The 21,653-nt window shown below is 43.6% G+C and overlaps 1 protein-coding gene across 1 annotated transcript in view; it reads left to right on the top strand.

The window, feature by feature from the left end:
* The window catches only part of GALNT17 (polypeptide N-acetylgalactosaminyltransferase 17), a 603,442-nt gene that overhangs the window by 188,741 nt on the left and 393,048 nt on the right, over window positions 1–21,653 (top strand). The window contains exon 2 of the mRNA XM_050783574.1: window positions 18,323–18,506. Coding sequence (XP_050639531.1) covers window positions 18,323–18,506 — 184 coding nt within the window. The remainder of the gene's footprint in view (window positions 1–18,322; window positions 18,507–21,653) is intronic.

Raw genomic sequence — 21,653 nt, 5'->3', positions numbered from 1 at the left:
TCACATTCCACTGTATGGATACACCACATTTTGTTTATCTGTCCAGCAGTTGATGGACGTGTGGGTTGTTTTGACTTTTTGGCTGTGATGGATAAGGCTGCTGTGAATCATTTGTGTACAGGTTTTTGTGTGGACATATGTTTTCATTGCTCTTGGGTACATACCTAGGAGCGGAATTGTTGGATCATATGGTAATTCCATGTTTCACCTTTGGAGGAAGTACCAGACTATTTTCTGAAATGGCTGTACCGTTTTACATTCTCATCAACAATGTTGGATCCCCTACCATTTGCCAGGTACCAAGCTGTCCTCTTGGTGTGCCTTCCATTATATATGGGCTTGTGGTCATATTTCTCCTTTATAGGATAAGAAATGGAGACTCTGAGAGTTTAACATAGATGGGAAGAGAGAGAAAACATGCCATCACTGAGGTTAATGCTATATGATCAAGTGTGAGACTGGAACCCTGAGGTTCTTCCCCAGGAGTTGGTGGGTAAAATGTTGAGTGCAGCCTCAAGGGCAGGTGCAGAGGGCTGTGAAACATAGAGTCTATATTCTTCATAGAGTTTCCTCAGTCTCTGACCATCAAGGGAGGGTAACTGGGACATAGAAGGGCATGTGTCCATGTCCATCTCCCTTGAGTAAAATATCCCAACTGTTTCTCTTGTTCACCTGCACATACCTGCAGCCTCCAGATTGAGCTGGGCAGGTCTGTCAACCATAGTGAGAGACAGGGCCGTATGATTCTCCTTGGAATACGAACACAGGGAAACCAGCTTATGTAAAGTAATGCAACAAGCAAGCATTGGGCAGAGAGATCGTGTCTAGTGCAGCAGCTGGGACCTCTGCAGGGTCACCAGACTTCCCTCTGTGCCTGCAACTGGAAACAGAGCAGGACCCACGGGAAGGCAGGACCCTCGCCGGCCACCTGGGGTCCAGGAGGGAGGATACCATGGATCTGATCAGAGGGAGGATGGACCAGGGTGGGCTGGGTCTTGGCTGTGGTCACTCAAGCCGAACAAGGTGAGGTGCAACTGGGAAGTCCTCAAGACCATCTGTACACAGTGTCTTCTCACGCCTGCCTCAGATCATTAACCAGCATAGTATTGATCCATAATTTTGTTTTGTTGCTTCTCAATTATTTGTTATTCTTGCAATTTCTGATTTTGGCTTTGATTATTGTCAGGTTTGCAGCAGAGAAGGTTATAAACAAATAGATCCCAAAGTAAAGTGCTCCTCCAGGACCTCTAAGTAAGCACCATGTAGTTGGAGCAGCTCCTGCTGACCTACTGGAGGGAGGAAAGGCTGATGGTACCACCCATACCTGCATACCTGGGGAGGCCTGCTTGCTTCACACCCGAAGGGCTTGGTTTTGGCCTGGGCTAAGAGGTGCACACCGGGGAGAGTGACCCTGATGCCAGAAAGAAGAGTGATAAAGGGGTTGTTTCCACATCCATTCCCTGCAGCTCCTTAGAGATGGAAACTGGCATTTCAACGTTGGGGCCTCTTAGGACGTACGTGTTCTGTAGGTCATGAAACCCCTAAAGTGTTCCGGAGCTTTTCCCTCCAAGAACAATACATTGAGGATGTTTTTCAAAGACTGTTTCCACAAACTCTGGCCATTGAGATCATTTTCTCAGAGAGGGAGGATAACTGGGACGTGGAAGGTGTGTGTTCACATCCATCTCCCTTGAGTGAAATGTTCCAACGATTTGTCTTGTTCACCTGCACACACCTGCAGCCTCCAGGTTGAGCTGGGTAGATCTGTTAACCATGATGAGAGATAGGACCGTATGTTTCTTTATGGAATATTTACCCCCAACATGCCTGCGGTTTCTTTTTCTCATCTGGGAACTCTAGCAAGGGAAGGAGCTGAAGTCACATGGAACAGCTAGAGGCAGACCAGGTGAGTGATGGAATAGTGAAGATTGAGAAATCTGCTGGGTCAGATGACGCCTCGTGCTCTGAGAATCACCGTGACACCGAGCTCTTAGGAAATCAGCTTTGTTGGCATGTTCACAGGCAGAATTAGGACCAATGTCTAGAAGGTATAAGATGATGCAGATGTTGATTCTACTTAAAAAGCAATGCCTGATTAGAAACTCAAAGGCTGGGTGTGGTGGCTCTTGCCTGTAATCCCAGCCCTTTGGGAGGCCAAGGTGAAAGGATCGCTTGAGACCGGGACCCAGATAGAGCAGTATAAAGATGCTGGCTTAGGATGTGAGCCCAATGGGGCAGGCTGTTTTGGGGGGATCATGGCTGAGTGTGGACCTCTGCAGGTGTTCATTCTAAAGCTGGATTCTGAACTGGTCACAACGTGGAGGGCTGGAGTGGCCTTGGATGATCCTGACAGTCTGGATTTCTGTGTATTTGGTCATTTCTTATTTATTCGGGGAGTTATTTTCGGTCTGTTGAATTTATCAATTCTTCAAGACGTTGGATTTTACCACTTGTACATCTGGTGGATACATCCTAAGCTAGTGTCTTTATATTACTATATCTGGGTCTATTTAGATAAAGAAGAATTTGGCTTCTTCCTTTCTTTTCTCTGGTTTTCTGTGATGCCATAGTGCTTTGAGTTTTTATTATTCATTAATTTTGGGGTAAGGGCTGGGGACAGGTTCTCACTCTGTGGCCCAGGCTGGAGTGCAGTGGTGCAATTGCAGCTCACTGAAGCCTTGATCTCCTGGGCTCAAGGGATCCTGCGACCTCAGCCTCCTGAGTAGCTGGGACCACGCTGGACTAGTTTTTTGTATTCTAGTGTCTCAACATGTTGCCCAGACTGGTCTCAAAGTCCTGACATCAAGTGATCTTCCCACCTTGGCCTCCCAAGGTGCTGGGATTATAGGCATAAGCCACTGTTCCCAGCCTTTCAGTTTTCAATCAGGCAGTGGGACCTCACATTTTTTCCTGTGCGTGGGTCACAGGGAATCACAAAACCTAGATAATGCAGGCTTTGGAAATCTGCTGATGTTGGAGACACAGTCATGTGATTCCACATTCTTGCTTATAGCTTCATCTGTCACCAGAAAGAAGAGCAGCTGAGGAGTTCTTCCCACGTCCATTCCCTGAAGCTCTTTTTTTTTTGAGATGGAGTCTCTCTGTGTCACCAGACTGGAGTGCAGTGGTGCAGTCTCGGCTCACTGCACCCGCTGCCTCCTGGGTTCAAGCGATTCTCCTTCCTCAGCCTCCCAAGTAGCTGGGACTACAGGCGTGCACCACCATGCCCAGCTAAGTTTTATTTTTTTTTTTTTTTTGTATTTTTAGTAGAGATGGGATTTCACCATGTTGGCCAGGATGGTCTCAATCTCTTGACCTTGTGATCCACCCTCCTCAGCCTCCCAAAGTGCGGGGATTACAGGCCTGAGCCCCTGCGCCCAGCCCCCTGCAGCTCTTTGGAGATAGAAACTGACATTTCAACCTTGGGACCTCTTAGGTTGCCTATGTTCTGTAATTCATGAAACCCCTAAAAGCTTCCAGATCTTCTCCTGCCAAGAACAATAAATTCGGTCTGGAGTTGCAGAGAGGAGCATAGAATCCAAGCGCTCCCCCTGGAGCATGTGAGTTTTTTGTGGGGGGATCTGTCCAAGGTCATCGGGCTGACCAGGGCTGACCAGGGTGAAGCAGGCGCAGGGATCTAGGTTTCTGGGTTCCTTGGTGTTATCCTAATGTCTGAACCACATCCTCAGCTTGCTGAGCTATTTTTGTTTTTCTTTCTTTTTTTTTTTTTTTTTTATTCTGTCATGGTAATTGTTTTTCTAGCATAATCACTAGAATAGAAGCAGTTCCACATTTATCTGCCCTCGTACAGCAGAGTTTTTGGAAAAATTGCCTCTTTCTGCTGCCTTCTGTTCTTTGCCTCTTGTTCTCTCTTGAATCTACCCAGGTTTTGGTTTTCTGAAATTGGTGCTGTGAACATCACCAATATATTGGCTTTACCAAATGCAAAGGTCCATTCTTGGAGTCTGCCATTTCCAGGGTTTCCTTCTACTTTCTTCTGTTTTCTTTGCTTGGCCTTCCTTGTTCTGATTCTACCAGTTGGTGTGTCGAGGGCTCAGTATTCAGACCCCTTTCTCTTTGTGTAGTTCTATTGCCCAGGTCTTCTCCTCAAGGAACTCGTCTTTAAACTCCATTTAGACACTGGTGAATCCTAATTTTCTATCTCTAATTCTGACTTCTTTCCTGAACTCCCATGTACTTGACAGCTTCATTTGGATGTCTACTAGGCACCTCCAATATGTCCCAGCCAAACTCTTGACTCTGTGTTACATCCCTTCGTAACCCAAGTCCCTTTTCTCCCGCTTCTCCATCTCAATCAGTAGCACCAACATTCGACATTGTTGCTCAAGCCATACATGTATAAATGAGTTGTTCTTGAATCATTTCTTACTCTCGCATATCTTTGGGTAAGCTGTGATTTGGCTGGTCCGGGTTGAGTTCATCTGGGCTTGGTTCCAAGCCACAGATTGGATCTGACTGTTTCGTGTGTCTCATGCTTCTTGGATCAGTGGGCATCCCAAAGCATGTTGTCATGGTGATGTCAGGATGAAGAGGCTAGAAGTAGCAATGCAAGCTCATTTCAAGTCTCTGCTCATGACACATCCCTAGTATTTTGTTGGTTAAAGCAAGTCTCGTGGCCAAACTCAAAGTCAGTGGGTGGGGAAGTACACTCAGTTCAGCAAATGGTCAAGTCCAACATGAGTGGTGCGAAGATGATTTTGTTGAGCAGGTACATACTCTCTGCCCTCTTCACATGCATACTCTTCCCCTGAATTGTGTGCATAAGAAGAGGTCTGAGAGTATGTATTTGCTGAACACAAATATAACATGCCACCTCAGGTAATTTTTTTTTAATTGAGATAGTGTCTTGCTCTGTCACCAAGACTGGAGTACAGTGGCACAATCATAGCTCACTTCAGCCTTGATCTCTTGGGCTCAAGCAATCCTCCTGCCTCAGCCTCCCAAGTAGGTGGGACTACAGGTGCGTGTTGTTGTGCCCAGCTAATTTTGGAAAAAAAAAAAAAAAGTTTTTTTTGTAGAGATGGAGTCTTGCTATGTTGCCCCGCCTGATCTTGAACTCCTAGGCTCAGGCAGTCCTCCTGCCTTGACCTCCCAAAGCGCTGGGATTACAGGTGTGAGCCACCATGTCTGACCTCAGATAAGTTCTTAAAGGAAGAAATCTACATCTAAGTAAATGGGATCTTGCCAAGAGGGTCTTTTTATGAAGAATTGGATGTGTGTTTAAAATTGATAGTGCTTCTGAATACCTCTTTTAGAACAGATGCTTTATTGTTTCAGATTCTCTAAATTAATTAGAGATGATGGTGGTGGTGGTGGGAGGTGTAATACTGATGATTTTGAAGAGGGGAGGAAGGTAACAACATTTTATTAGGGTGATCCTTTTTTGTTCTGCCTTACTCTTCCTTATCCTTCTGATTGTATAATTTACCTTCCATGATATGACCAGAATTGTTGTGACTCAAAATCTGTAATCATTGGGGATGTGCCCACGTGGTATCAGAAATGTACATGCTTTTGGGAGAACTGATGAAGGTTAGTGTCCCACTCTGTCCCTTCTCTTTAGCCCCTCTGATTAGGAATAAAAATCCCAGAAGGAGCGCTTGGAGCACAGTAGAGGAGAGCGAGTTTTCTCCAAAAGTTGTTGAGACTGAGATTTGCTGAGCAAATGCAGCATGTGGCCTGGTGTACACTGTCAAGCACACGTTTGATGCTGACAAGTTTCTTAGGTCTTGGCAGGGAGAGTGCTTCCTCAATTCAGCCTATTTCTTACCTGCTCCTAGATCAGCCTTTTTCTCCCTTGAGCAGCTTTACAAATGCTAGGAGGCTAAGTAACACAATTAACCTTTCATCCATCTGCTCTGAGAAGGTTCTGAAGGTTCCCAAACTCTTCTTTATTTGGTTAGAAATATTCTTTGCACAGACGCTCTTGGGCATATCAGCAGCCAGAGCCTGTCCAAGACAGACATACATGTTTATCATCTCCTCACACAGGGGGATATTTGTGGCAATGTTTGTTCGGTGCTGAGAATGAGATTCAGGCCTTTGAGAGCCTCGCCAACACAGTGGCAATGAAATCTGAGAGAGCATTGTCTTAAGGCATGCTTGGTGTCCTGAAATATGGAGACCCCGGTTCTGGATCTAACGCTTCAGAACATTCTTCGTTGTCTTCCTGCTTGTTTTTCTCCCCTCCCTCCCTCCCTCCCTCCCTTCCTTCCTTCCTTCCTTCCTTTTTTTGAGACTAAGTCTTGCTCTGTCACCCAGGCTGGAGTACAATGGTGCAATCTTAGCTCACTGCAACCTCCGCCTCCCAGGCTCAAGCAATTCTCCTGCCTCAGCCTCTATATTGGCCAGGCTGGTCTTGAACTCCTGACCTCAAGTGATTGGCCCTCCTTGGCCCCCCAAAGTGCTTGGATTACAGGCACAAGCTACCACACCCAGCTCCTTCTTTCCTTCTTTCCTTCCTTCCTTCCTTCCTTCCTTCCTTCCTTCCTTCCTTCCTTCCTTCCTTCCTTCCATTCCCCTCCCTCCCTCCCTCCCTCCCTCCCTCCCACCCTCCTTTCTCCTTTCCTTCCTTCCTTCCTCCCTCTTATTTTTGAGACAGAGTTTTGCTCTGACACCCAGGCTAGAGTACAGTGGCACAATCATGGCTCACTGCAGCCTCAACCTCCTGGGCTTAAGCAGCTCTCTCACGTCAGTCTTCTAAGTAGCTGGGACTACAGGTGTGTGCCACCGTGCCTGACTAATTTTCTTCTGTTATTTTTGTAGAGACAGGTCTCATTATGTTGCCTAGGCTGGTTTCTAACTTCTAGCCTCAAGCGATCCTCCTGCCTCAGCCTCCCAAAGTGCTGGGATTACAGATGTGAACCACCATGCCTGGCCTCAGTTTTCTTATCTGCTGACTGTGGATAAAGCTGTTCTGAGGATCAAATTAAATAACCTTTGTAGAGCGATTCCAGGAAGTATAAAGTTCATAATACATGTAAGGCATGTCATTTTGAATAAAACCACTGTTTGAAAATTTATGGACAGACAGTTTGCTCCAAAGGCACTTCAAGCGTCTAACAGTGATTCATATCTCTTGGAACTACAAATGCTACATGAACAGTTCAGTTAATGGGCGAAAACGTACCTCCAGTATTCGTGGCTCTGAGGGAAGCACAAATCTAGAGACCTCTTAGCCCTTGTTTTGCCTTCTAGGACAGAATTTAACAGTGGATCGCCATGTGTTATAAACCAAGTTGTGTCCCGCTCCCCCCCCCGAAATTCATATTTTGAAGCCCCAAGCCTCATTGCGATGGTATTTGGAGATGAGGCCTTTGGGAGGTAATCAGGTTTATTTGAGGTAATGAAGGTGAAACTCTTACAATGGGATCGGAGTCCTTATAGGAGAGGAAAAGACACAAGCTCTCCCTCTCTCTGTCATGTGAGGATATAGCAAGAATGAGGCCATCTGCAAGCCAGGAAGCGAGCCCTCACCAAGAACCAAATCCGCGTTCACCTTGATCTTGGACTTCCCAGCCTCTAGAACTGTGAGACATAAAGGTCTGTTGTTGAAGCCTCTCCATCTATGGCATTTTGATATAGCACCCCTAGCTGGCTGAGATACTGTGGAAAGTATGAAAACATGGTCATATTAAGAAGGCTGAAGGAGTGAGTGTGTTTAGCCTGGAAAAAAAAGAAGATAAAAGGACGGTTAATGATATGTCTTGATAACGTCTTGCAATATTTGAAAATTACATGATAATGATATGTCTTCATAGTGTCCTGTAATATTTGAAAATTACATGAAAGTGTAATCTGCATGATTGATGTAGAAGAAAAAAATAAGATCATTGGGTAGAAGAAACAAAGGTACCCATTTTTGAAATTTTATTTATTTGAACTATAAACCAGGAGTGCAGTGTACCACAAGGTGGTGGACTCTTTGTCCCTGGGAAAATACAGTATAAACTGGGATGCCATCTCTCTGCAATTTCTGCACCAAATGGGGTATGGGGCTAGCTGACCTTTCCTTGCTTCCAAACCAAGATTCTAAGTTGGACCACAGGTGTACTAATTGTCCTTATACTTAAATAACATTTTATTCCTTTCTCTTCCACCAGGCAGCTAATACAGTTGAACTCTTACAATTTCATTCAAGGTATTAATAACCTTTGGACATCATGTCAGGAAAGCACTGAAAATGTAGGAGAGAAAATGTCAAAATCATCATCATAATTCAGTTGTCAACAAATATCAAGATCATCGTACTGATCTATGAACTAGGGAATCAATGATGATTTGACGTGAGTTAATGAGATGGCGCTTACCCATTTCTGACATGTCACCGGGAGATTTCCATATCCACAGTAGAACATGATGCTAAATTTGGCCAGTGCAGTTTATAATGCACTCATTCATTCGTTGACTCACTTTGGTCATTCAGCCGTCCAATTGTACGTGTGATATTTACGAGGTGTTTGCTATGTGCAAGACACAAAGATGCCTTCCTGTTCACAAGAGACCGTGCCCATGTGAGTGAGCAGTCAAAGGCACATAGACTACGATATCAGAAATGCTGTGGCTGAGATTTTCACCAGCCTCTGACTTTCTGGGTTGGATAGTGTCCAGAAAGGATTTGCGGGGCTCTCATGAGTAGCAGGGAAGACTGGCAGTGGTCCTGAAGGGCAGCAGCTTTTTAGAACCATCAGAAGAAGGTTTGGGGACCTTAAACAAAGGAAGCAGCAGAGGATGAGGCTGGGCAAGGACTCCACTAATGAGCAGCTTTGCATATTACTTGAAAACTTTGGGATTATTTTCCATAGGCAGCAGGAAGGCACTAATGAATTTCAAGCAAGCAGTGTTCATATTTGCATGTCGGAAAGCTCACTCCGAAGATGGTGTTAGGAGCTGCCTGCAATAACTCAAGCAAGTGATGGCTTGAGGTTGCATCTGGATGGTGGCAGAAGAGATGGAGAGGTGAGAATAGGGTCAGGAGATACTCAGAGTTAACACCAAGAGGCCCAGCACCTGTAATACTAACGCTTTGGGAGGTTGAGGTGGGCAGATCACCTGAGCTCAGGAGTTCAACACTATCCTGAGCAACATGGCTTAACTTGGTCTCTAGTAAAAACACACACACACAAAATTAGCTGGGTGTGGTGGCGCATGCCTGTAATCCCAGCTACTTGGGATGAGAATCGTTTGAACCTAGGAGGCGGAGATTGCAGTGAGCCGAGATCACACCACACCACTGCACTCCAGCCTGGGTGACAGAGTAAGACCTTGTCTCAGAAAAAAAAAAAAAAAAAAAAAAAAAAATTAGCACCAAGAATCATTTGAGTAACAGTTTAAAAAATATTATATATATTAATGTATATATGAATTTAGAAATATATATGCATGCCTGTATACATACACACATATACATGTGAATTAAAAAAATATATAGCACACACCTAGCATAAATTTTGTATACATGTAATAATTAAAGTGCTTATTATAGTGCTTTGTGTCTAATAGGCATTTGTCAATTGAACTAATTATCACTAATAATTGTATCCAAAATGGGGCTATCTTTTCTTTTGGCAGTATTTTCTGACAAGCTCTTGTGTTCCATTGATCTTGCTGTCCTTTCCTATTCCATTAATTCACCTTCGTAATTATTGGAGTTTTTCAGTGTGTGTTAATAGCTGGAAGGATAAACTGTATTTTTCAGATATTTACCTTTATTACCACACTGGATTCCGAGAGGTGGCTCCTCAGCCCCCCAGGAGTACATTGAAGTTGGCCAGGAGTAAACGTGGAGTATTGCTCACTATTAAGCCTATGGCTGCAATTTCTGGATTGTCTGTAAGTTTTATTGACTTCCATATGATCTAGCATAAGGTAGGATCTCCCTGAGACGTGGATCTGAAGGAGGGCTCTGGCCTCTCTGCAGAAACTTCCAAACAAATGCCTGCCCAGTGGAAGACAGGCCGCATGACATGCTGGCTCCTTGGCTTAGAGAGAGAGAGAGAGATTTTCTGCATGCTGGGCTAGGGCTGCTGCGATGATGAGGAGCTTTATGAGTTGACAAGGCACCAGATTGCCTTTTGCTGCGGTCACCATCTATCCTGGAGTTTGTGCCTCCATCGTGTGTACCATCTCTATTTCTAAAAGAATAATGCCGGTTATCTGTAAACCCATAAGTTTCCACCGTAACCCTGGAGAAAATCATGTCCTCATTTGTATGAAGGAAGGTGGGAAGGCAGCTCAGAGTTGATTTACAACCTTGGCTCTTTCGTTTTGCTACCGCCATCGAGCCTTTGTAGCTTGGGCTGAGGTTAACCACAGACGTGAGCAGAGTGATGTGCTCTTGCTAAGCGGTGATCAACCGTGTGGCCCTCAGAGGATTTCTGGTCTCCGTGTGAGATGGAGCTCCTCCATCATTCACACAAGATGTCATGCAAAAATCAGTCATTGGCTTGCCTGCACTAGAAGGGAATTTCTAAAATTTCAAAAGTGGAGGTTATTTTTATTTATGTTTGGAAAACTGGATGACTATCTGAGAAAACATGTATTTTACAGCCTCACTTCCCAACGTATATTTAAAATTTCCTCCCAGTCTTCATGCCACTTTGATGATTATTGCTTTATTTTCTAGCTTAATGTCAGAGAAGGCAACTCCTTTTCTGTCTTTTGTGTTTTAAAAAATTCTAAATGTTCTAACCTCTGTGTTCTTCTAGGTTAATTTTAGAATGTTTTGTTGTGTTCCAGAAAAAAAAAAAAATATCCCCTTTGAAATTATGTTAAACCTGTGCATTAAAAAGGCAGTGGATGGTCACAGGGGCTCATGCCTGTAATCTCAGCACTTTGGGAAGCTGAGGCAGGGGGATCTCTTGAGTCCAGGAGTTCGGGACCTGCTTGGGCAGCATAGGGAGACCTCATCTCTACAAAAGTTAAGAAAATTAGCCATGCATGATGGTGCATGACTGTACTCCCAGCTTCTCAGGAGGCTGAAAAAGGAAGATCCCTTGAGCCCAGTAGCTTGAGGGTGCAGTGAGGTAAGATCACTCCACTACACTTCAGCCTGGGTGACAGAGTGAGACCCCAACTCGAAAGAAAGAAAGCGAGAGAGAGAGAGAGAGAGAGAGAGAGAGAGAGAGAGAGAGAATCTCCTAACAATCTCCCAACATTCCATCTTCCACCTCAAAGACGTGTTCTTCTCTGCCACTTATGTATGTCTTATTTTATTGCATTTAGTAACATTTTCAAGTATTCTTCTTACTGGTTAAAGTTATTCTTAGGTATACTGTAATATTTGTTACTTTAAGAAATAGATTTATTTCCATTGTACATTCTAGTTGGTTTTTGCTGAATTAAAAAACACTCTTAATATGAGATGTCTACCTGCTCCAGCCTGGGCATCCTCACTGAGTGACAGCTGTATCTGGTGACTCATTTCCTTATCACCCTAGAAACACTTATTTCACTGACACTGTGTCAGAGGTCACCAGTGCCTTTCATTGCCACACCAAATGGCTCTTTTCAGGCTTAATTCTCTGTGGCATTCATCAGTGAAGATTCTCTTCTTTGTGAATATAAATATTTAATATATTCAACACCTCTTCTCCTATTATATGCTTTCCATATGGATATTTAATTTGCTTTCTCAAAAGTGAAATACTCAGTTTGTAATAAATGGCCCCAAGTTGGTTCTCCAGATCTGATCTCTATTCATCCATCTACCTAACAGTTTTTAAGAACTCTCTGTGTGTCAGGCACTGGAGGTGACCCCATCTGTGCCATTAAGGAGAGCACCTAAACTTGGGACCACAGGAGAAGTCTTCCAGTCGTGATTGGTAGTGTATTGGTTTCTTTTCACGCTGCTGATAAAGACATACCCAAGACTGGGTAATTTATAAAGAAAAAGAGATTTAGTGGACTTACAGTTTCACATGGCTGGGGAAGCCTCACAATCATGGTGGAAGGGAAAAGGCACGTCTTACATGGTGGCAGACAAGAGAGGATGAGAGCCAAGTGAAAGGGAAACCCCTTATAAAACCATCAGCTCTCATGAGGCTTATCGACTACCATGAGAACAGTACGGGTAAAACTGCCCCCAGGATTCAATTATCTCCCACTGGGTCCCTCCCACAACATGTGGGAATTATGGGAGCTACAATTAAAAATGAGATTTGGGTGAGGACACAGCCAAACCATATCAGGTAGGATGCTGTATCTGTGAGGCTACAGACACAGCATCAAGACTTTCCTTTCTGGCAGGAGACAGCACACTCAGAAGGGGCAATTAAAGAGACATTACCAAAATATTTACAGAGATTGTGAAGGATTAAGGGAAACCAATAAGGAATAACAAGGGTTGGTGAATGACCTTAAGGCTAGCAACAGAGGGGGAAGCAATTACCACCCTAAGGTCTGCAGAGACAAATTATATATATATATATGTGTGTATATATATAATATTATATATATACATATATGATTTTTTTTAGGTGGAGTCTTGCTTTGCTGCCCAGGCTGGAGTGCAGTGGTGTGATCTCAGCTTACTGCAGCCTCCACTTCCCAGGTTCAAATGATTCTCCTGCTTCAGCCTTGCAAGTAGCTGGGACTACAGGTGCTACTTGCACCTGTAGCAAGTAGCTGGGTGTGTAACTGCAAGTAACTCTCTGCAGACCTTAGGGTGGTAATTGCTTCCCTCTCTGTTGCTAGCCTTAGGGTCATTCACCAACCCTTGTTATTCCTTATTGGTTTCCCTTAATCCTTCACAATCTCTGTAAATACTTTGGTAATGTCTCTTTAATTGCCCCTTCTGAGTGTGCTGTCTCCTGCCAGAAAGGAAAGTCTTGATGCTGTGTCTGTAGCCTCACAGATACAGCATCCTACCTGATATGGTTTGGCTGTGTCCTCACCCAAATCTCAGTTAACTTTTGTATTTTTAGGAGAGACAGGGTTTCACCATGTTGACCAGGCTGGTCTTGAACTCCTGACTTCAAGTGATATGCCCGCCTTGGCCTCCCAAAGTGCTGGGATTACAGGCATGAGCCACCATGCCCGGCTGGACAAATGGATTTCTGAAGTCAACCAGGAAGCTTGAACACTTAGTTTTTGTTTTTTTTTTTTCAGAGATGAGGTCTTCTTACTTTTTATTTTATTTATCTGTTTTCAAAGACAGGGTCTCACTCTGTCATCCAGGCTGGAGTGCAGTGGTGTAATCGTAGCTCACTGCAGGCTTGAACTCCTGAGCTCAAGCAATCCTACCTCCTCAGCCTCTTAAGGAGCTGGGACTATAGGCACAGGCTAATTTGTTTATTTTTTGTAGAGATGGTGTCGGGTCTCATTATGATGCCTAGGCTCGTCTCCAACTCCTGGGCTCAAGCAGTTCCCCTGTCTTGGCCTCCCAAGCACTGGGATTACAGGCATGAGCCTCTGCACCTGGCCTGCTTGCTTCTTATTAAGACATTTCTCTGTTCCTAAGTCTCAGTCTCTTGAAGTCTTTGGATTCAAATATAGCATAAGTGAGAGGCCAGGCATAGAGAGCAGAAAAGAAAAAAGTTTTGCAGGATGCAATTCCTCCTGTTGGTGGAAATAGACAAGGGATAGGGTAGTCAGTCAGCACTTGCTGAACACTGTCTATCCTTCTGCTTCTTGCTCCTGGGCTGTCCTCTCTGCACCCTCTGCCACGTCTCTAGCCTGCTTGTCCTGATGGCAGTGAGGTTTGTATCTCAGGCCTCCTCTGCTGTCTGAGCCTCCATTCTCATGTGCTTCAACTTTCCACTGGACTCTGATGCCATCTGGATGTCCCATGGATGCCTCGTGTACCACATGTGAAGAATGGAACTCATTACCTTCTCACACTCTCTTCTGTATGCCCTGCCTTTTCAGGCAGTGTTATCACTCACCTGGAAACCTCAGTTTTGCTCAGTTCCTCCTTCTCTCTCACCCTTAGCACTTGTTTGTCTCCTGCCCTGGGATGGTATCTCTTAAACAACCCTCAAATCTCTCCATTCCGTTTGATCACTATGACCGCTGCCTTAAAATAAGCTTCCTGCCGTCTCTCGCACACACTGCTGCAAGAATCCTACAACAGGGTCTCATAATCTGCCTCAGAGTCCAGGCTTTATCCTCCTTTAGCTGCCACAGAACCTTTAAAAAGTTCCTACATTTGACCAGGTGTGGTGGCTCACGCCTGTAATCCCAGCATTTTGGGAGGCCAAGGTGGGAGAATCAGTTGAGGCTAGGAGTCCCAGACCAGCCTGGGGCACATAGCAAGACCCCATCTATACACACTGTTTTAAAAAATTAGCTAGGTTAGTGTCACACACCTGTAATTTCAGGTACTTGGGAGGCTGAGGCAGGAGGATTGCTTGAGCCTAGGAGTTCAAAGCTGCAGTGAATGCGCTGTGATTATACCACTGCACTCCAGCGTGGGCGACAGAGTGAGACCATCCCTTAAAAAAAGAAAAGTTCCTGCGTTCCTATATTCTCAGACCCAGTGTCCTCATTTGTGAAACAGAGGTAATAATACCTTCCCCCTGAGCTTGTCAAGAGATTAGATGAAACAATGGTAAAATAAATGTGAAACATTGAGCAGAGTGCCCACCACACAGTGCGTACTCAATAAATGGTTGCTGTCATTACTGTTAGTGTCTGGGCTCAGTCCTTGTGCTGTTATTGGCCACACTTCAGATCTTGTTACTTTCCTTCTTTGTTTGTCACTTATAGATAAAAAGCTAAAGTCAAGGGATCCAGGGCTGTAGAATGACTCTTGTGGGCCCAGACACTTTTGCCTAGATGGGCTCCTTCCTCCATATAAAATACTAAAAATTAGATTTTATGACTGTGTTTCTATTTGTCTTGAGTACTCTCTTTAAGAGCTTATAATTTTAAATGGCAATTCTCTAACCTCTGGAGACCGTGTAAATTTAGACAAACACATGTGTGGTCTCAAGTCCTGGGTTGGGATTTTTTACCCCCACTCTGAACACATCCAGAGACTATCTTCTTGTTTGTCTCATTATGCGTTTCCTTGGATTTGCACACACACACAAAAAAAATCCAATCTTTCAGGGACCTAAATTTTTGCAGATATTTCAGTTTCAATGATATTTCTCAAGAGAACCCAAAATCCCATATCCTGTGCATGCTTGAGCTCTGAAACTGCAGCTTTTAGTTAATGAGCAACCCATCCTCTCCCTCCCTGAGAGCAGACATAGACTCAACTCCTATTTTAACTTACCTCGAGGAGTTTCCCTTTCTTTCTTGCAAGATCAGCTATATATTTTAAATATTTTAAAATTGTTTTATTGAGCGTTTTTAGGTATTTTGCTGGAAAATTTTCATGTTGGATAGCCTTTCATCTTGCTGTGAATAGAATTGTCTATCATAAGTGTTTTTCTCTTAACATCTCAGTTTTGGGGGGAATTTTTGTTTTTTTGAGATGAAGTCTTGCTTTGTTGCCCAGGTTAGAGTGCAGTGGCGCAAACTTGGCTCACTGCCACCTCCACCTGCTGGGTTCATGATTCTTCTGCCTCAGCCTCCCGAGTAGCTGGGATTACAGATGTGTGCCACCACACCTGGCTAATTTTTGTATTTTTAGTAGATACAGGGTTTCACACGTTGTCCAGGCTGGTCTCGAACTCCTGATCTCAAGTGATCCACCCACCTTGGCCTCCCAAATTGCTGGGATTACAGGCGTGAGCCACAGCGCTCAGCCGTATGGAGATATTTTATACAGCTCATATCATTCATCTATTTAAAAGCATATGGTTTAGTGGTTTTTAGTATCTTCACAAATTTGTGCACGAATCACCATGATCTAATGCTGTAACATTCCCATTACTCCAGGAAAAAGCCCTATACATATTAACAGTCTCTGTCCATTTTCTCCCCAAGTTCCCCTTTCCCTACTGAAAGCAACCACGGATCTACTTTCAGGTTCTACAGATTCACCTGTTCTGTACATTTCACATAAATAGAATCACTACATGGTCTTTCGTGACTAGCTTCATTTACTTGTCATAACATTTTCAAAGTTAACTCTTGTCATAGCTTGTATCACTACTTCATTCTTTTATATTGCCCAATATCCCATTGGTCTGGAGATACTATATTTTGTTTCTCCATTCATCAGCTGATGGACATTTAGCTAATAAGAATAATGCAACTGTGAGCATTTGTGCACCAGTTTTTTGGGGGATGAATGTTTCCATTTTTCTGGGTAGAAATTTCCTAGGAGTGGAATTGCTGGGTCATATGGTAACTATATTTAGCATTTTTTGTTTTTGTTTTTGAGACAGAGTCTTGCTCTGTCACCCAGGCTGGACTGCAGCTGCGGGATCTTTGCTCATTGCAACTCTGCCTCCTGGGTTCCAGTGATTCTCCTGCCTCAGCCTGCTAAGTAGCTGGGACTACAGGTGCATACCACCACACTCGGCTAATTTTTGTATTTTTAGTAGAGACTGGGTTTCACTGTGTTGGCCAAGCTGGTCTTAAACTCCTCAGGTGATCACTTCAGCCTCCCAAAGTGCTGAGATTACAGGCATGAGCCACCACACCCAGCCTATATTAAGCATTTTGAAGAACAGCCCAACTGTCTTCCAAAGTGGCGGGACACCTGTACATTCCCACTAGTAATGTTGCATCACAAGTGATTTTAAAACCAAGCGCAGGTGTTTGTACTCAACATGGGAAGAGTCCTTGTGGAGTTTTGAGCGCAGTTCAGGGGATGTCATTGGAATATTTGTTACACATCAGCAGATTCGACATGAGGGAGCAGGTAGAAAGTGCTGGAGTTCTCTAATTCTCTGCTCATAGGGTCTCTATGGAAATGAGGGCAGCAAGAAAAGACATCAGGATTCCTGAAGAACATGTTGGACGGTGGAAATGATTCTCAAGCAGAAAAACGATGCTCGTCTGACATTGATTGAGGTGCTCGCACAATCTTTGCTTTTGATCTTGATATTACAGAAAATAAATTTCTGTTCTCAGAGAAGCAGGAGAGCGAATACAAGCTTTGCCACTAGGTGACGGAGAACTATCTCAAGACTGGAGCAGGTTTCTTGGCTCTTGACTTGCCTAGGGGATGTCTTCGTGGGAGATTTGGATCCTTCTGGGTGCTTCTGGCTGCCCAGGCTGTCAAAGCCAAGGAGGCTGGTCCTTCTTCTTTCTGTCAGTGGCAGCAATGAAATGCTGGATATTGGATCTCCATCATTTAAATGGATAAAGTGTGTGTGTGAGTGTGTGCGTGTGTGTGCTGAGTGGCTGGAACATTTGAAATGGCGGAAGGCAATGAGAACCCTTAACAACGAAAGTTTTCTGGTTAAGTAGTAAAACCTCCCATAACTCCAGGATTTAAAAATTGCCCATCAAGCTGTTTATCCTATAACGGAATAATAGGTTTAGAGCTGCCACCATCCTGGGAGCTTGCAGATTGCTCAGTGAGGCTTGTTACAGAGGCTTCCAAGTCTGCTTGGCATGGTTATCACCCGTGTGGGTTTTTTCCTCTCCTCTGTGATTTATTCTCAAACATTTTGTATTTCCTGTTGCCATTTAGATAAAATTTAAATAAAACCATTAGGGAAAGAGCTGTGTCAGAATGTTGGACCCTTTAAACTCAGGATACAAATCAATCTGTATGTCGCTTTCTGTTCAAATGAAGCAAAAGCATCTGCAGTTTGGCAGTTATCTGTGGACTTGCTGTTTTTATTCTGTGCTATTTCTTCTTGCTGTAGTTCCTCCTAGCAAAAGGGAAACAGGCATGAATAATGGCCCTCGTTCGATCTCATTTCCTGTGTCCTCTTTCGTCCTCATTTCTCCTAGTGTGGAGGGTCTCTCCCTCTTACAGACCCCCATCTCATCCCAGTTCCCAAAAGGAGAGGGAGGATTCTTTTTTATTTATTGGGTTTTCTTTTTGAGACAGAGTCTTACTCGGTCGCCCAGGCTGGAGTGCAGTGGTGCAATCTCGGCTCACTGCAAGCTCCATCTCCCGGGTTCAAGAGATTCTCCTGCCTTAGCCTCTTGAGTAGATGGGACTATAGGCGTGCACCACGACGCCCAGCTAATTTTTGTATTTTTTGGTAGAGACAGAGGTAGAGGATTCTAATTGGTAACCAAACTTTAACCCCAGAACGCTCTGTGGCCTTGACCTTCCTCTAATACAAATGTTTTCAGGGCCTATACCTGAGTGGGATAAATTGAGGACATCATTTTTTCTGTGACAGGTAATGTTAAAATTTCTGTTGAAACTGCAGCAGAGATTGAGTAATACATCCTGGTATGGTGGTTTTCTAATAATTCTTTTTTCTCCCACTTTTTCTAGGCTTATCCAAATCCCTTGGGCTCATTGAAGGTTATGGTGGGCGGGGTAAAGGGGGCCTCCCGGCTACTCTTTCCCCAGCTGAAGAAGAAAAGGCTAAGGGACCCCATGAGAAGTATGGCTACAATTCCTACCTCAGTGAGAAAATTTCACTGGACCGTTCCATTCCGGATTATCGTCCCACCAAGTAAGTTCTGGTTCAGTCATTCAGGGAGCTTGATGGGTCGTCAGAATGGGTGTAGACCCCTAAGTCTGTGATATTTTCCACTGTTATTTGTAACTCTTGGGGGAGTTTTTATTTTAGTTTCCTCTTCAATAAATACACTTAGTACTCCTGTTGCTTATGAGAGATTACCTAAGCAAACACGTTCAGTTGTTATCAAAGTGTTCCAGAAACATAGAAAGAGCCTCAATACAAAAAGCTTTATATTTTATTTCTTCTTCTTCTTCCTCTTATTCTTCCTCTCCTGTTCCTCTCCTTCTCCTTCTCCTTCTTCTTCCTCTTCTTCTTCATCTTCCTCTCCTCCTTCTCCTTCTCCTCCTTCTCCTTCTCCTCCTCTTTCTTCTTCTTTTTTTTTTTGTCACTCTTGTTGCCCAGGCTGGAGTGCAATGGTGCAATCTCAGCTCACCACAACCTCCGCCTCCTGGGTTTAAGTGATTCTCCTGCCTCAGCCTCAGCCTCAGCCTCCCAAGTAGCTGGGATTGCAGGCATGTGGCACCATGCCTGGCTAATTTTGTATTTTTAGTAGAGATGGGATTTTACCGCGTTGGTCAGGCTGATCTCAAACTCCTGACCTCAGGTGATCCGCCCACCTCGGCCTCCCAAAGTGCTGGGATTACAGGTGTGAGCCACCATGCCCGGCCATTATTATTCTTTTGATGTTTATTTTATGTTCAGGGGAACATGTGTAGGTTTGTTATATAGGTTAATTGCATGTCACAGGGGTTCAGCGTACAGATTATTTCATCGTCCAGGTAATAAGCATAGTACTGAATAGATAGTTTCTTGATTCTCGCCCTTCTCCTTCCCTCCACCTTCAAGTAGGCGCCGTGTCTGTTGTCCCCCTTTTTGTGTCCATGTGTACTCAGTGTTTAGCTCCCACTTATAAGTGAGAACTGGTGGTATTTGGTTTTCTGTTTCTGAGTAAGTTTGCTTAGGATAATGGCCTCCAACTCCATCCATGTTGCTGCAAAGGACATGATGCCATTCTCGTTTATGGCTGCGTAGTATTCCATAGTGTATATGTGCCACATTTTATTTGTCCAGCCTACTATTGATGGGCATTTAGGTTGATTCCATTCGTTTGCTACAGCGAATAGTGCTGTAATGAACATACCTGTGCACGTGTCTTTATGGTAGAACAATTTATATTCCTTTGGGTATATACCCAATAATGGGATTGCTGGGTCAAATGGTTCTGCTTTGAGTTCTCTGAGACTTCACCAAATTGCTTTCTACAATGGCTGAAGTAATTTACATTCTCACCAGCAGTGTATAACCATTACCTTTTCTCTGCAACCTCTCCAGCATCTGTCTTTTTTTTTTTTACTTTTTAATAGTAACCATTATAACTGGTTGAAATGGTATCTCATTATGGTTTCGATTTTTGTTTTTCTAAAACAAATCACCGTGATCTCATGACTTAGGGACAGCATCTATTGACGTTTTTGTATATTGTCTTTGAGTCAGTTTTCTATACAGGTTATGAGTGTATGTTATCTCACTTTTTCCCTTTTTCATTTAACATTAAATCAAGAGTATTTTCTGATGTTATTAATGATGATCTGTTTCCATTGTTGGAAATTTAGGTTATTTTCAATTTTTCTTTATTATATATAACCTTCTATTGAATATTTTTTCACTCATATCTTTATTTGTATTAATTTGATATTTATTTTCTGAATCCACACTTCTAAAGGTGTATAGTAGAGGGATATTTTTGGAGATTCTTGATACGTATTGTAATATTTTCCTCCAGAAAATCTATAGTAATTCTACTCTTATTAGAATTTTACTAGACCCTTCCAATACTGGGTATTAGCATGTAAAAAATGCCAAACTGATAGGCTATTGTTTCAACTTAAACTTTTTTGCATGAGATTCTTGTCTTTTAAAAAACTTGAGGGTGTAATCCCAGCACTTTGGGAGGCTGAGGAGGGTGGATCACGAGGTCAGGAGTTCGAGACCAGCCAGGTCAAGATAGTGAAACCCTGTCTCTACTAAAAATACAAAAATTGGCCGGGTGCGGTGGCGGGCGCCTGTAATCCCAGCTACTCAGGTGGCTGAGGCAGGAAAATCGCTTGAACCAGGGAGGCAGAGGTTGCAGTGAGCCAAGATTGTGCCATTGCACTCCATCCTGGGCGACAGAGTGAAACTCCATCTCAAAAAAAAAAAAAAAAAATTGGGTCTGAGTACAGTGGCTCACATCTATAATCCTAGCACTTTGGGAAGCCAGTCGCTTTGGGCAGATCACTTGAGCCCATCAGCCTGGGCAACATGGCAAAGCGTTGTCTCTACAAAAAATATAAAAATTAACCAGGTATGGTGGTGGTACATGCCTATAGTCCTAGCTACTCCTGAGGCTGAGGGTCACGTGAGCCTGGGAGGTCGAGGCTGCAGTAAGCCGTCATGGCACCACTGCATTCCAGCCTGAGGAAGAGAGTGAGACACTGTCTAAAAACTATTTGTGTGCATCTTGGTTGGATTAGGAGAGTTCTTTGTTTTGTGCTCTCAGATTTAAGAATTACTTATTTTCTGCTTGTAAAACAGACAAAAGAGGTTGGATATAGTGTCAAGATGCTGGAGAGAAAGCCCCTATGTTCCAGGCAGAACTCCACCTCCGATTCTCAAACAGATTCTCCATTTTCTATTAGATTTGTAGTGTCTCTATTTAGAGTGTGTCCTTGCCTGAAGTAGATTATTTCTTTCTCAAATGAATTTTGTACAAATCAGTTAAGTGTCTTGGTTACTGAGAAAAATAGATTCGAGATAAGGAAAATTATCTTAAATGGATGTAAATCTGCAGCATTAGCTGAGAAACCTGTTAAATCTCTCCCTACTGAATAAGCATATACTCACTTAGAATCACTAGGAAAATATACATCACCCCTGCTGTAAGCTATTTTGTGTCCCTGGACTTTGGCTCTCCAAAACATCTGTCTGTTTTTATTTCCTGATGCTCTCTCATTAGCCTTTCTTATTAGGACATTGGCAAATAAACATGGCCTTATTTTTTGTACTTCTCTAAGAATGAAAATGCCTCCACAACGAGGTTACTGGAAATGAGCTGGTTGAACAAGTATTATTGAGCACTTATTATACGCCAGATAGTTT

The sequence above is a fragment of the Macaca thibetana genome, chromosome 3, assembly GCF_024542745.1.
Source record: "Macaca thibetana thibetana isolate TM-01 chromosome 3, ASM2454274v1, whole genome shotgun sequence".
Classification (NCBI taxonomy): domain Eukaryota; kingdom Metazoa; phylum Chordata; class Mammalia; order Primates; family Cercopithecidae; genus Macaca; species Macaca thibetana.
The sequence above is the reverse complement of the archived record's forward strand: the minus strand, read 5'-3'. Positions and strand labels throughout refer to the sequence as shown.